General features: G+C 39.9%; 2 protein-coding genes across 2 annotated transcripts; both read left to right on the forward strand.

Moving 5' to 3' along the window:
* The first annotated feature begins 515 nt into the window (after positions 1–515).
* Positions 516–1,655, forward strand: LOC105044349 (zinc finger protein 10). The gene has a single exon (XM_019850635.3). The coding sequence runs from the start codon at positions 722–724 to the stop codon at positions 1,559–1,561; it is 840 nt and encodes a 279-aa protein (XP_019706194.1). The 5' UTR covers positions 516–721; the 3' UTR covers positions 1,562–1,655.
* Positions 1,656–10,860: 9,205 nt separating this feature from the next.
* Positions 10,861–11,391, forward strand: LOC140857810 (uncharacterized). Its single transcript, XM_073257001.1, has one exon. It carries the CDS (start codon positions 10,861–10,863, stop codon positions 11,389–11,391), a length of 531 nt encoding a protein of 176 aa, XP_073113102.1.
* Positions 11,392–13,061: the final 1,670 nt, after the last annotated feature.

Here is a 13,061-nt window from a genome sequence, read left to right on the forward strand (position 1 = left end):
ACCGAGATGCCTGCTTGATGAATAGGGCCTGCAGGAATGAGCGGCTGTGATTGGCAGCATACACAGCTATGTGGTGCATGCAGTGTAGGGTATAATTTCTCATCTATCAGATGGTTTGTGCACATGTATATCTGATAATTCTAACAATTACCAACGCTAAATAAATGCTCGAAATCAATGTACCAATTCTGGAATATTTGCTTCATTGATGACCAAGTGAAACTAGATTGTTGTTAGTGCGAGAAGACCGTTAATTAAGGGTGGTCTTTACAGATAGACGAGATAGACCCTGCTTAAGTTCTCGAAGCTCTTTCATCTTCAAACAGATTACTGTTATCAATTAGCTGTTTTATCGTAGATGATGCTGTGGAGTTTTTGTTTTACCTGAATTGACCTTTCAACTATCTCCCAACATTCTTTCAAAGGTAAATTTAATTTTTATGTGTTTCTTTGTAACAATCTGAGAAAATCCTCCTAAGTCACTGCTTTTTACCAAAAAAAAAAGTGGAAGAAGCCACACAAAAACAAGCACCCAAAACTGCCTTCGAAATACCTTTCAACTTAGCTATGCTCTTCTCCATAGACTCTCATGCTCCTTCCTATGTCTCTAACCTGAATACATATGCTTTCTTCCATGTACATCCGCCTTTCCCCAAAGTCCTATCCAAAGGCATCCTAGCAGCTTCCAAGTTTTAGTCCCTTCCTCAGATTTCCTTCATCCATGGATGCAACAAGGTACTGGATGTGGAGTAGAAGGAAATTGAGTGAGCGGCCTCTCAGCCCCCGGATCCCTCCAATCTCTGCTGGCTCCTCCTACAGCGAGTCGTGGGAAGAACAAGCCTTTGCAGAAGACTCTGCAGGCCACTTGGGTGGCTGCATATGGCCTCCAAGATCCTACTCATGCAGCTTTTGTAGACGGGAATTCCGATCCGCTCAAGCTTTGGGTGGTCACATGAACGTGCACCGGAGGGATCGAGCAAGGCTCAAACAATCTTCAAGCCCTACCAGCGAAGCCATTGAAAATAGTCATCACCATCATCTTAATCCTTGTGTGCCACCGATACGCGCACCCCAGCTTGGACCTCTGGTATACAACTCTAACCCTAAACCTAACCTTAATTGTGGTGTTGTGGAATCACCTCTCTCTCCTTCCAAGGTCTCAGCAGCTTCCACCCAAGAAAATTTGAGTGAGCACACCTTAATTCCTCCTTCACATTCTTCCTGTGCCATTCGAGAAAACCTGAAGGAATCCCTTTTCTCTACCACTACATCGCCCAAAGCTTCAATACCTGTTGGACTATTTGCCATCCCAGAATTAAAGCTTGGAAGAGAGAATTTGAGTTTAAGAGAAGTAGGTTGTCAGGCACGAAGAGATCCAGATGAGGAGGAGGAAGAGGCCATCAGTATCAAGAAGCGGAGGATTGATTCAACATCTTTCTTCGTGAGACGATCTTCAGATGACCGGCCACAAGACCAGGCCGAGGTATTGAAATTTAGTCCCAGACCTGTTGAAGAATTAGATCTCGAGCTTAGGCTTGGAGATCCCCCTAAGGTTAAGTAGAATTGCATAGACCTTGTGCTTAAATGAACAGACTTCTTGCCTTTGTATTCATCCATATCCTCTTCTCCTTAGTTTAAATTTTTCATCTTCCTCTCTTTCCTTCTCTCTTTCGTAAAACGCCCTTTTCCATCTTCAAATTGAATGCTTGAATTTTAAAGTTTCTCTTTGGTCAAAAAATTTGACCATATCGATGTGTCAAACAGTGAAATGAGATTTTAGTTTGTAGAAAAAATTAAATTGCGTTCATAATTTATACTATGTAGTGTATAGACTTTTTTTTCCTGATATTCTCACAAAGAAAAGAGATGATATTGCACCTTTTGACAACTACTATTTGAGCGAAATATTCACAATTTCTAATCATCACAAAATAGTGCTTGTTCTCATGTTGCGCATATTGATAATAAGATGGAAGCCATGTGAAGATGTCCAATATGACATTCATTGTTTCTACAAGTAGCAGATGAAAATATCGAGTCTCCGTGCACTATTACTTGTATTGATGTTTCTGCTGTTAGTTTTCTGAAAATTAACTTTCAGATAGGTGAAAGAATTCATTGCATCACTTGCTTTGATAAGGTCAGTTTCCACCGATGATATCACTACTAGCATATGTTCCTGCTTCTCCTCTTAATCTCCTACATATCTAGACTCTCTTTATGCATCATGGGTGTACTGATTACCCATTCTTCTCTTTGCTTTGTTATTCACGGTCATCTTTTTTACTGTGCGAATTTCCTCAAAGGTTTTTTTTTTTTTCTTTTTTTTTTTGGACATCAAGGAAAAATAAGAACAAGCCGTGACCTTCAACATTAACTAAGAATTGATTTAAACTGATTTATATAAATGTTCTTTTCTTGACTGATGTTCCATAGAGAAGAATCTGTGTTATCTTTTTACACCAGAGGAGAAGGTGGATGGCTCATTAGAAATTGTATTTGTCTCTATCTCGACATTAGCTAGCCCCTGGAAAGGAGAGAGTGAATTTATTGAATTCTTCGATTTAAAAGAACTCCCAAGCCTTGCTGCGGTCCGGGGAGGGAGGTGGGAGGGATGCTGTGAGTGAGTGTGTATGTGTGTGAGAGAGAGAGAGAGAGAGAGATTGATGCATGAATACCAACCGCTGATTTGAAGTGCATGGGAAGTGGTGGATGAGGTTATCTTTTTTTTCCTCATCCTGCTGAGCTCACTGACCACACATTCCTGCAGTAGAACTAAAACCACATGCATGTGAGTACGTTTTAAGACGTGTATGATCTGATGCATCAGTACGTGGATTCCTTTCTCTGCAGTATTCCAGCATGAGACACCTCTCTCTTCTCCATAATCCCACCTGTTTGGGTCCTGTTATTTTTCCTTTTTCCAAGGCTCCAATCCCACGCATCCCATGGAATCATGCCACTATAGTATTAGTCCATCACTCGTTCATTCATAATACCAGAAAGAATAACCACAACCCGCTTTCTACGCTCCTTTTGTTTCTTCTCTTGCACGATTATAATTGCTAGTTGTAAACCCGACCCCGAACCCTGATATAACCCTTGCTCACCATGCCAAATAAAGGCTTAATGCTTGAAGATATGCAGTGCATAAAAATGGCTAGCTATGTGTCCGTCTGGATATGTATAAATGCCTGATCAGGGAAACATCCAGTTTGACTTAATGGATGGCAGAAAATTTTATGATGGGTTGCAGAAGAATTTAAGAACATACCCAACAATTGCTTGCCGTTAAGAGTGGTTGTGTGATTGAGGGAATGGTCCGGAGATGGAGGCTTTCTGGGAAGGGTTGTAAAGGTGGAAGTTGCTCTCTTGGTGTAAGAGGCTTTTTGTAAAAAAGGTACAGGAGATATTGGTTGCCTTGAAGTCTCCAGATTTCCAAATCTATGTAAAAGGATCATTAAGGAGATCGAGGAAAGGTTTTGTCCTGTGTTGCGTTGGGATGTTGGCTTTGGGACAAATTTGGTCGGTGATGAACAGCTAGAGATATAGGAAGTACAGATAGGCAGAGAGGAGTCCGATCGAGCCTGTGAGAGAGGTGTTTAGGGTGGTGCTAGAGGAGCACATGGGGTGGTGGGTGTCGTTTGTGGGAAGAGAGGTGTTACAGAATTCAGCAAAGGGAATGAGGACTTATGCCCTAGGGTTGTGTGTGGAGAAGGGCTGCCTTGTTCAGGGAGCTCTTGGACATACATGCTGAGGCACATTATATTAATATAGAGAAAGGTTTAACAAAGAGTCTGCGCCAAAGGGAATCAAGTGCGCTGATCATTTATTTCATTGTTTATTACCTGTTTTGGACTACATATAAGTATACAACCGGATCAGGTCTTTATCTATCCACTTGAGACTTTAGAGTATGTTGTAGATTCTCTCTCTCTCTCGCCCCCTCCCCAACCATGCACGCATTACACGCAATCATCAACATGCCCAAGCCAATGTTAACATCGATCCGTCTCTCTCTCCTTGGAGCGGCTTTTGCAAGTACATCTGACAAGCGGCCAAAGCATCAAGATTTGAATATCTGACTACCTCTTGCGTTTCATCATTCTTGTCTTTTGGGTCCAACTAGTAGCAAGAGAGGAGGTATCGTCTAGTCAGCAACTGTATTGAAGATTTTCCCCTTGCACTGGCTAGCTTGTGTTATCGATCGGTATCATGATCGATGCTTAGGAGACCCGAGCATCGACATAATTTGGTGACATGTGTATGTCAACAAACTTTTCTTGTGCATCCATGTCCCATGTATGCCATATGTCTCCTTTCTGTACGTCAATAAACCATCTCAATCGCTTAATGTTTTTGATGCAATGTTCAGCATGATACAGCGATCATGCCAACAAGCGCATCAAAGTACGTAGGTCGGTCCAATTCTGGCATGTGAGGGGCATCCTGCATTTTATTTTAATCAGTGTGTATTTGTTTTCATGCGGAAAAAAGAACTCTTTCTGATGGGCTGGAAAGCCGAAAACTCTAAGAAATGAATGACAGATGGGTTTGCAATGTTTAGATGATTGTTTCTTTCTTTGAATTGCAAAACCTTGTAGCGAATCATTTGCGATTGTGCTACATGAACTTCTATTTCATCTGGTAGGTACACATCTGGAACCAAATAAACCTAAAGCAATTGACTTATTTTGCATTGGGAAGCTTTGTTTGTTCATGGTACTTGGAATTTAGATGGCACGAGATGCATGACACGTCTCAGTGAAAGCTAGTATTGCAACTACCATGTACATCACTAAATGAAGCAATAATATGCAGATGTTTTGTGAGACAAACATGCGCATGGATGTTAATGTTTTAAGGGTGTGGATTGTATCCTTCACGTAGAAGAATAATTGATCTTCTCTCACAGTGTGAACCGTTGGATCATGCTTTGCACAGCTTGCAAAGCGTGACGTCTGCATCGAGATGTGTGCTGATTATGAATGGAAGGGAGAGGTTGGAGGGCTTCAAAGCTGTGCAAAAGTAGATCCAACAGTGGATGTCGCGGAAGAAGATCAAGCATTCTTTGGCACGAAGGATACAACCTGAACCCATGTTTTAGCAGCAACAATAGCACACAACGTCTTACCATGCTTACGAATAACTGGTTCTCTAGTAAGACTGGCCGGTGTTTTGGCCCCCCTAAACCTTTAGTATGTTGTGTTCCTTGTCGATCTATATATAGCGCTTAAATTCATAATTCAGACTATGTGCTTGCGAAAAATTGAGTCTGACCTACCACCTTGAAATTGGCTATCACAGGCCTTACCATAAGGATTCAGTCCTCTTTCCAAGACCTTGAACGAGTCTCGTTATCAAGCTTCATACACTCCAGAGAAGCACTTGAGCTTCACAGCTCGTTTCCTTTGCTTTCTTTGTTTTGCTGTCCATGTCTTCCGAAAAGTCCAGATAAGCTAACATTCAAAAGTTTGAGCTCTCATTAGAAATGAAGTAGCTAGTTTTTAAACTAAGTTTTTATTAATATATCATACTAATAGGTGCATGTGTGTCGAATAAGATATAAGAGCACTGCAATAATGATATTGGAGACGTCTCGTGCACATATCCATGGTCGATCTAATAAGCATACGCATTGCCATTCAGGTCTAAATTTTCTTCTTCTACATTTGCTGACAATTGAGAGAGAGAGAGTAGCAAGACCATCATCACCATATATAAAATTTCCCTTCTGTTTCAGTTGCTGCAGATCTAGGAGGCAGATCCAGTAAGAAGGATCATACGAGTTTTCCTTCTAGCTCGTGCAATATGCCAACCGACAAGAATAAACTGGATGCCGTGTTTGTGTAATTTTTATAGCTTTACCTGTTCCAATAATTCCTTTTTGGGTCAAAACTGTTGAAAGGAAATCCACTAGTTACATATTCTTCGATCACTTAATCCCCGGTAGGTGTTCTACAACGATCCGGAAGATTGAATTATTCTGCTTCCCCGAAATGCAATTGACGGGTTATTTTACGTGGAGAAAATCAAGGATAACTTTGACCATATCTGAGTGCAATATTTTTTTTTTTCTTCTTGAGAAATCCAAGTCCAACACGGAGTAGATGGGGCTCTCACATAGGTCAGCGTAGTGCTGGCTTGACTTTTGGCAGCCAACCGGTCCAAGAATCCAATCTCAAATAGTCGGAAAATTTCCATGTTTCATGGCTGGGTTACCTTATTTGGTATTCATGCTTGTTGCTGCCATGGACCCCAATTTACTTCCAGAAGACGTTTCTTCTGACATTATCTAGATGATGAGGCCGACGGAACCAGGGTCTGTCGAATCGGGTTTCTTTTTTTTTTTTTTTTCCCCCTTGTCGACACGCACAAAAAAAAGAAAATCATAGAGTTGGGTAATGGGCTCCTATCTTCTAGTCAAGCCAGCTGGTCCAATATACCGCCGGTGGATGCTGGGTGGTGGCTACCTGTATGGCTCGGCCCCACCAATTTGTGGGCCGGCTACGATCCTGAGAAGTTCAGATATTTTGTCCGTCTGAGCTGCGCGTTGAATAATAACAAGAAAGCATGGGGCCTTTCGATGTCAGGCCGGAGAATGAAGTTTGTGGAGAAGTCGACCAAGAAATTTTTTTTTTTCAAAAAAAAAAAAAAAAATAGTGCCACTTACAAATCATAATTCACGCTCCATAGCACAAAATGATCCCTGATGGCTAGTCAACTTGAAGATAAATTATTGGTTGGATAATAAGATTCACATTACCTGGACATAAGTGCTGTGTCTCATTGAATTGTCTAGAGGATTTTGATTCAAGATTTGATAATTAACTATGGCCCAGATCATTCAGCGGTACCAGCATTGGAACAGAAAATCCATTCAAATATCAAGGCAAGTCCATTTTAATATACAGGCTGTTTCTAGACGCCTCTTGGGATGCCCTCCGCATTGCCACGAAGGCCTCCTCCAGTATATTCACACTGACGTATAAACATGTTAAATTGTGCAGCATTTGAACACATTCAAGATGGTGAACTCTTTCAGAGTACAAGTAGCACGTTACTTACGGCGTGCCTGCTCTAAGATAACCAATAATTAAATTAAAAAGGTTGCCAAAAAAAATAATAATTAAATTTATAAAAAAAAAAAAACACCCTGAACACATGTCTAGGTTGCATTAGAGAAATTTGCAAGAACAATTCACATAGCAAGCCAGTCCTCAAGCCGGGCATCTTGAAGCCAGTAAAAAGCCCTAGATGTCGACTAATGTTTTGCTTCTTCTGTAGCCAGTCAGAAAAAAGATGGGTACCACTACCAGCAAAGGACGTGCAGACGCACACGTATGTATAATTCCTCTGCCACGTGGTATATAAACGCAGGTGGACCCAACACCAGAAGCTCTTTTAATACAGCCTTTCGGGAATGGCCCTGCCTGGCATAATTATATGCTACAAATAAATCAATATTTTTGCTGTATTCCGGAGGATCTCTCATTATATAGATAAAAAAATAATCTAAAAATTTATATTTTTTTAAATAAATATTTTTTAGATAATATTTAGATAAAAAATAATTTATTTATATTATTTTATGTATAAGGAAATGATTTCAAAATCTATTATCCATATTTTTTTGCATTACTACTTATCAGGTAAATTACTAAAATTTATCTATATTTCTCATAATATATTTTATACTTTTTAAGTTTGAAAAAAAAATAAATATATGGATTATTGGGTATTGAATAATGAAGACATTGAAAATGAGGATAAGATATTTTAGGAATAAAATTAAATACCTACTTTATTGGCTGATAAAAAAATAATTTAGTTACCTTCTAGATGGATAAGATTTTTTTTCTATTTTATAGATAAATACTATCTATAGAAAGTAACTTATCCATTTTGAAAAATATCAGAATATTGATAAGTTAGTCAATGAAAAAGTTAATCAACTTTTTCATGAAAAATATGGAGTTACATATAATTAAGGGTCCATTCTTTTATGGATAAAAAATTTATCTAAAAATTTATATCTTTTTAGGTAAATATTTTTCAGATAATATTTAGATAAAAAAATAATTTATCTAAATTTTTTTACATATGAAAAAATGGCTTCAAAATATATTACCTATGTTCTTTTGCATTACTATGCTAAAATTTATGCATATATATTTTTTCATAATATTCTTTATACTTTTTAGATTTGGAGAAAGTAGATGACTAAGGTATGAAGTATTGAATGATGGAGGTATTGAAAATGCGATTAGGATATTTTAGGAATAAAATTAAATCTCTACTTTATTGACTAATAGGAAAATGATTTAGCCACCCCTAGGTAAATAAGATTTTTTTCTTCATTTTATGAGTAAATGCTATCCATAAAAAATAACTTATTCATCTTGAAAAATATGAGAACATTGATAAGTTGGTCAATAAAAAAGTTTACCAACTTTTCTATGATATTTATCCACAAAAGAATGAAAAAGTATTTTTTGTTCTATCACCTATATCCTATCCCGAAACATTCAATCCGACATGAATGATTTGGATTTATCCACTGGTAACTGATGACTAGTGTAGTAAATATTCGTGGTCATTTTAGTATTGAAATTGGCAATAGGTTTAATAATTATTTCAGACTTCTAAAGTATTTTCCCACCACCCTTCTCTCAACCATGATGCTTGCTCGGGTCTTTGGGGGAGAAAGTCTGTTGGGGGAGGGGGGCATGGGGATCCGAACAACAGAGGAGGAAGAGGATCAGGTGGGGGGGGGCATTAGGTTGCCATCCAAGGGGGTACCTTGATCATCGCCAAGGGAGGAGGAGGAGGGGGCAGGGGGGCTAGATTGTTGTTGCTACAAATAGCTAAGAAAAAGATCAAAGAGGAGGAGGAGGGGGGTGGGGGCTAGGTCATCATCAAGGATAAGATGAGGCTGGGTCATCAATGAGGAAGGAGAAGGGGGCCATCGATTGGCTAGCTACCCGAGGCTATGGCGATGGCCGCTTCGACCACAAGGGCATGATCACTACAAGTGCAATGATAGTCAATGATCTTGATGTGAGCAATGTAGTCGATAGGCTTATTAGGATTTGCAACGACGATGGAGAGGAGAGATAGGGATTGGAGATGCTATAAGATCAGAAGTTAGGGGATGGCTTGATGGGGAGAGAGGAGTGTGTATCAAGATCAAAGAGGCTAACAGCATTGGGGTGGGGGAAGGAGCTGGGGCTATAATGGTGACTTCAAATGAATAGCTTGAAACTATGGTGGTGGTTAATGACAATGATCATTAGAGATGGTCTGAGATAATAAATGTTGGTAGGCATGCATGAGTAATCTTATGGGTTAAGATTATTAGTGTATGTTGTAAACGATTAATAAAGCTAGGTTGTCGCCGCTGCTTACATTAGGGGTTGAGTGGAAGAGGAGGGGCAAGGAGAAGAGGTGGTTGTGATAGATGAAAGGCGATGGTTAAGTCATCGCCACTTAGATCGGATGGGGCATGGGGGGAGGGAGGATAGGGTGGTTCTATGGTGGATAGGAGGCCATAGCTCCATCGTGGTTGATCCAGATGGGGAAAAGATTGAGGAGGAGGAGGAGGGGTGCAGTGCATCGCGGATACCGTAAAGGATCTGTGCTCGAGGTAATATAGGGGGCTTGGCCCCACAACATTTAGAAAAATAATATAACATGCGGTTGGGATAGTATAGGGGGCTTGACCCCACATCATTTTAAAAAATAATATAAAATAAAGTAAGTTGTCAATTGTTAACCCGTTGCTTATTTGTTAAGAGTAAAATTTTCTAAACATCCTCGTAAAAATGACACTTCAAAAGATATCTTCAACTTTTTAATAATATAATATTGAGGTGCAACGTAGCAAAACCCAAGTTGGAGCCTTCTAACGCATTCTTCCATCTTCACCATTCAAACTTCAAGCCAAAACCCTGGCCTTGTCATTTCTAGTGGCTGTGGCTGCACAAAGGAGGAGGGAGGAGGGCATTACGATCGCACAAATTGGACCATTTACCAGAACTCGTCCTGGTGGACGCGGTCTTATTCGTCACCAGCATTGCAATTGCCCTTATCGCGGCGTCGGATTGGGAAACGCGTCCATTTCTTTCTAAACCCCTCTAAAGCCAACATTCTCTCTCTTCTCTCTTTCTTTATTTTTCTATCTCGGGTCGGCCACCCGCTAATAGCCGTTATTGCTTTATGTTATTTTCCGTTTTTTTCTTGGAATCACGAATTGTTCTCATGAAGGTATGGACTTGCAACAGTCGTAAATGAGCTCACACGAGTTTCACTATGGGTTCTGAGGCTCCTAATGAAAGGTCACGTACAATCGACGTTTTAACCTGTTATGGTTAGGTGCCTAGCTTCTTGTTACCCCCTGAAAAAAAAAAAAAAAAAAAAAAAATGCCTCGACAGCTACATCCATGCTCTAATCTGACGACAACAATGATGCATCGCGTAGTGTGTCCTTTTCTTAGCAGCTAATAACATCAATGCCCTCAAGGTCAGATCACCACCTTGGACGGTGGTGATTGGAGCCATTCAAACACGCCAAGTGAATTTTAAGACCAAAGCTGCCTTGAACCTTAGGCTGTTTCAAACGCATGCAGCACACAATGCGTCCCTGATTATCTAATTTGTCCAGTTTTTTTTTTTTTTTCCCCTCCCCTTTTTTTTTTTTTTTTTTTATAAAGGTGGTTATAATGTGGTCAGTAAGGCAGTGCTTATTTAATCCGAGAAAAGCAACGTTACCTTTTATTTACTGGTATAAAAGCAGAGCCTTTCATTTCAGTTGACCTCTTCCCGGTCTGCTCCTTTCCTTTCGTTCAGCGACAGCGAGCGATGGAAGCCGATCGTCCCAGCCCCGACGAGCATGATGGCCCGAGCGTCCAGAACCGGTCCTACGACTGCACCTTCTGCAAGAGAGGCTTCTCTAATGCCCAAGCGCTTGGGGGCCACATGAACATCCACAGAAAGGATAGAGCCAAGCTCAAACAGCCGTCCCCGAGCCTAAACCACTTTTCCAACGACAAAGTTCCCTCGTATCCACCCCCCCTTCATAGCTCCACAACGCAAACGCCGCCCGGAAGCGATGATGGAAGGTTTATCTCTCAGTGGCCATGGACGGCTCCAAGCGATCGGCACCACCACCCTGGAGAAAGGACCCACGACGGCGGCCCCCAGCAGCTGCCTCTCTTTGTGGAGAGGCCATCGCGAGGATATGATCGGCCATCGGGTAGCCGTGGGGAGCGACAGGGAGAGACACAGCAGAGGTCGGAAGTAGGAGAGGATACGACGGGATTGGACCTCGAGCTCAGGCTGGGGCCGGAGCCCACCGATCGATCCACGACAGATCACAAGGATTTTGTTTGATTTGGAGAGGAGGTTGCAAGCTGCTTGTATTTGTTGTCTTGTTTTCTTCTCCCACTAACATATGCTTTACACGAAGGGTGAAGATTAAACTAAGAAAAGGCACCGGGTACTTTTCTTTTGTAGCTATAACATTTTGTTTTTTGGAATATTTAGATAGAATTGGAACGGCCGTATCCTGCTCTTTTTATATGGTTATATATTGCTCTGCCTCTTTTTATTTAACGACCTGAGTATTTTCTCTGCAATCCAATCTCATGTTTGTTCGTTTAATTAGCTTTAAAAAAAAAATAAAGAACATTAATAATTAGAAGCTAATAACACTTGTCTCACTTCATCATAGAATGATATCCTCCCTACTGCGGTTAGCACGAAAGTTAAATCAAGAGTTAGGAGGGAAAGGGGATAGGAAATAGAGATGTTTAATGTAGTCCAAAATATTTGAAAGTTCGATTTTTGTTTTTCTTCATGGTATTTGATGTTTGTTTGATCTTCCTGTCGAAGCCTCTTCCATCCTATGAGCAGAAAAATATTATTGCAGATACTTTGTATTCTCTTGTTGTCTTTACTCTTCTATTGCATATATTCAATAAGCGTTTAGCTCTAGAGTCATGCTGTTGATCATGAAACCTGCTCTTCGTATCCTTCATTGCCTTCCCTAAATGGGAGCCGCACATAGCCAACAGCCGAGACGTCAAGAAGGCAATAACCAAGAGTCTCTTCTGGAGTTACTGTACGAGGCTTAGAACTACAAAAAATAAGGTCTAGAGCAAGATTCGAATTGGCTGCAAGTTTTTGACAAATCATCCATATGCATGTGAATTTCCTACAAAGGAGTTGCTTGCTGATGAGAATTCATCATGCTCATGATTTTCTCAGAAAGAGGATTGCTGTTAGGGCAACGCCGTTGTAAGGTGGTTACTGGTACTTTCCAGTTAGCTGATCTGGTAATATGTATATTTAATAGGCCACTTCTTGTAATGGTACAAATGCATGCTGAGTGCATGAACTTCACCATCTATTCGATGGAGCCAACTTTCTGGAAAAGAGATAAAAAACACATAGGTTCATCCGTCAGGCTAATCCAGAAAGTGTGATCCTCCTAATTCAGTTAGGATCATCAACTTATCATTATATATACATTGCTAGGAGCATACTCATTTGCCCTAGTGAAAACTCTTGCCCATTTATCTTATGCATGATTTGGTGGTCTCATCTCCTATGATGGATTTTTTTTTTTTTTTGTTTCAAGATTAACCTCCTCTTTATTCCCATTTTGATGTATGATTTTGGTTCAGCATATGACTACCCACCTTAAACATGGTTATCACTAATGTCAGTCTAAAATTAATATGGCTTTCCAAGGATGAAAGTGATCTGGATAATATCTATTTGAATTTGTTTTTATATCTAAATCAATCCGAATATGGACAGAAATTTAAACATCCAATTGATATCCATATACATATACATATCCATTAAAGAAAAATGGATATGGATGACAACTATTCGATCTATATCCAAATATCCGATTCTATCTGTAATCTCATGTAATTTTATATAGCAGTACTCATTAACTTTTAAGGGAGAAATACAACCATATTAATATATTTTAACTTGATTTATCATCTATTCTATAATATCTTTAATTCTGTAATCATAAAATTTAATTA

This window comes from Elaeis guineensis, chromosome 5 (genome assembly GCF_000442705.2).
Source record: "Elaeis guineensis isolate ETL-2024a chromosome 5, EG11, whole genome shotgun sequence".
Classification (NCBI taxonomy): domain Eukaryota; kingdom Viridiplantae; phylum Streptophyta; class Magnoliopsida; order Arecales; family Arecaceae; genus Elaeis; species Elaeis guineensis.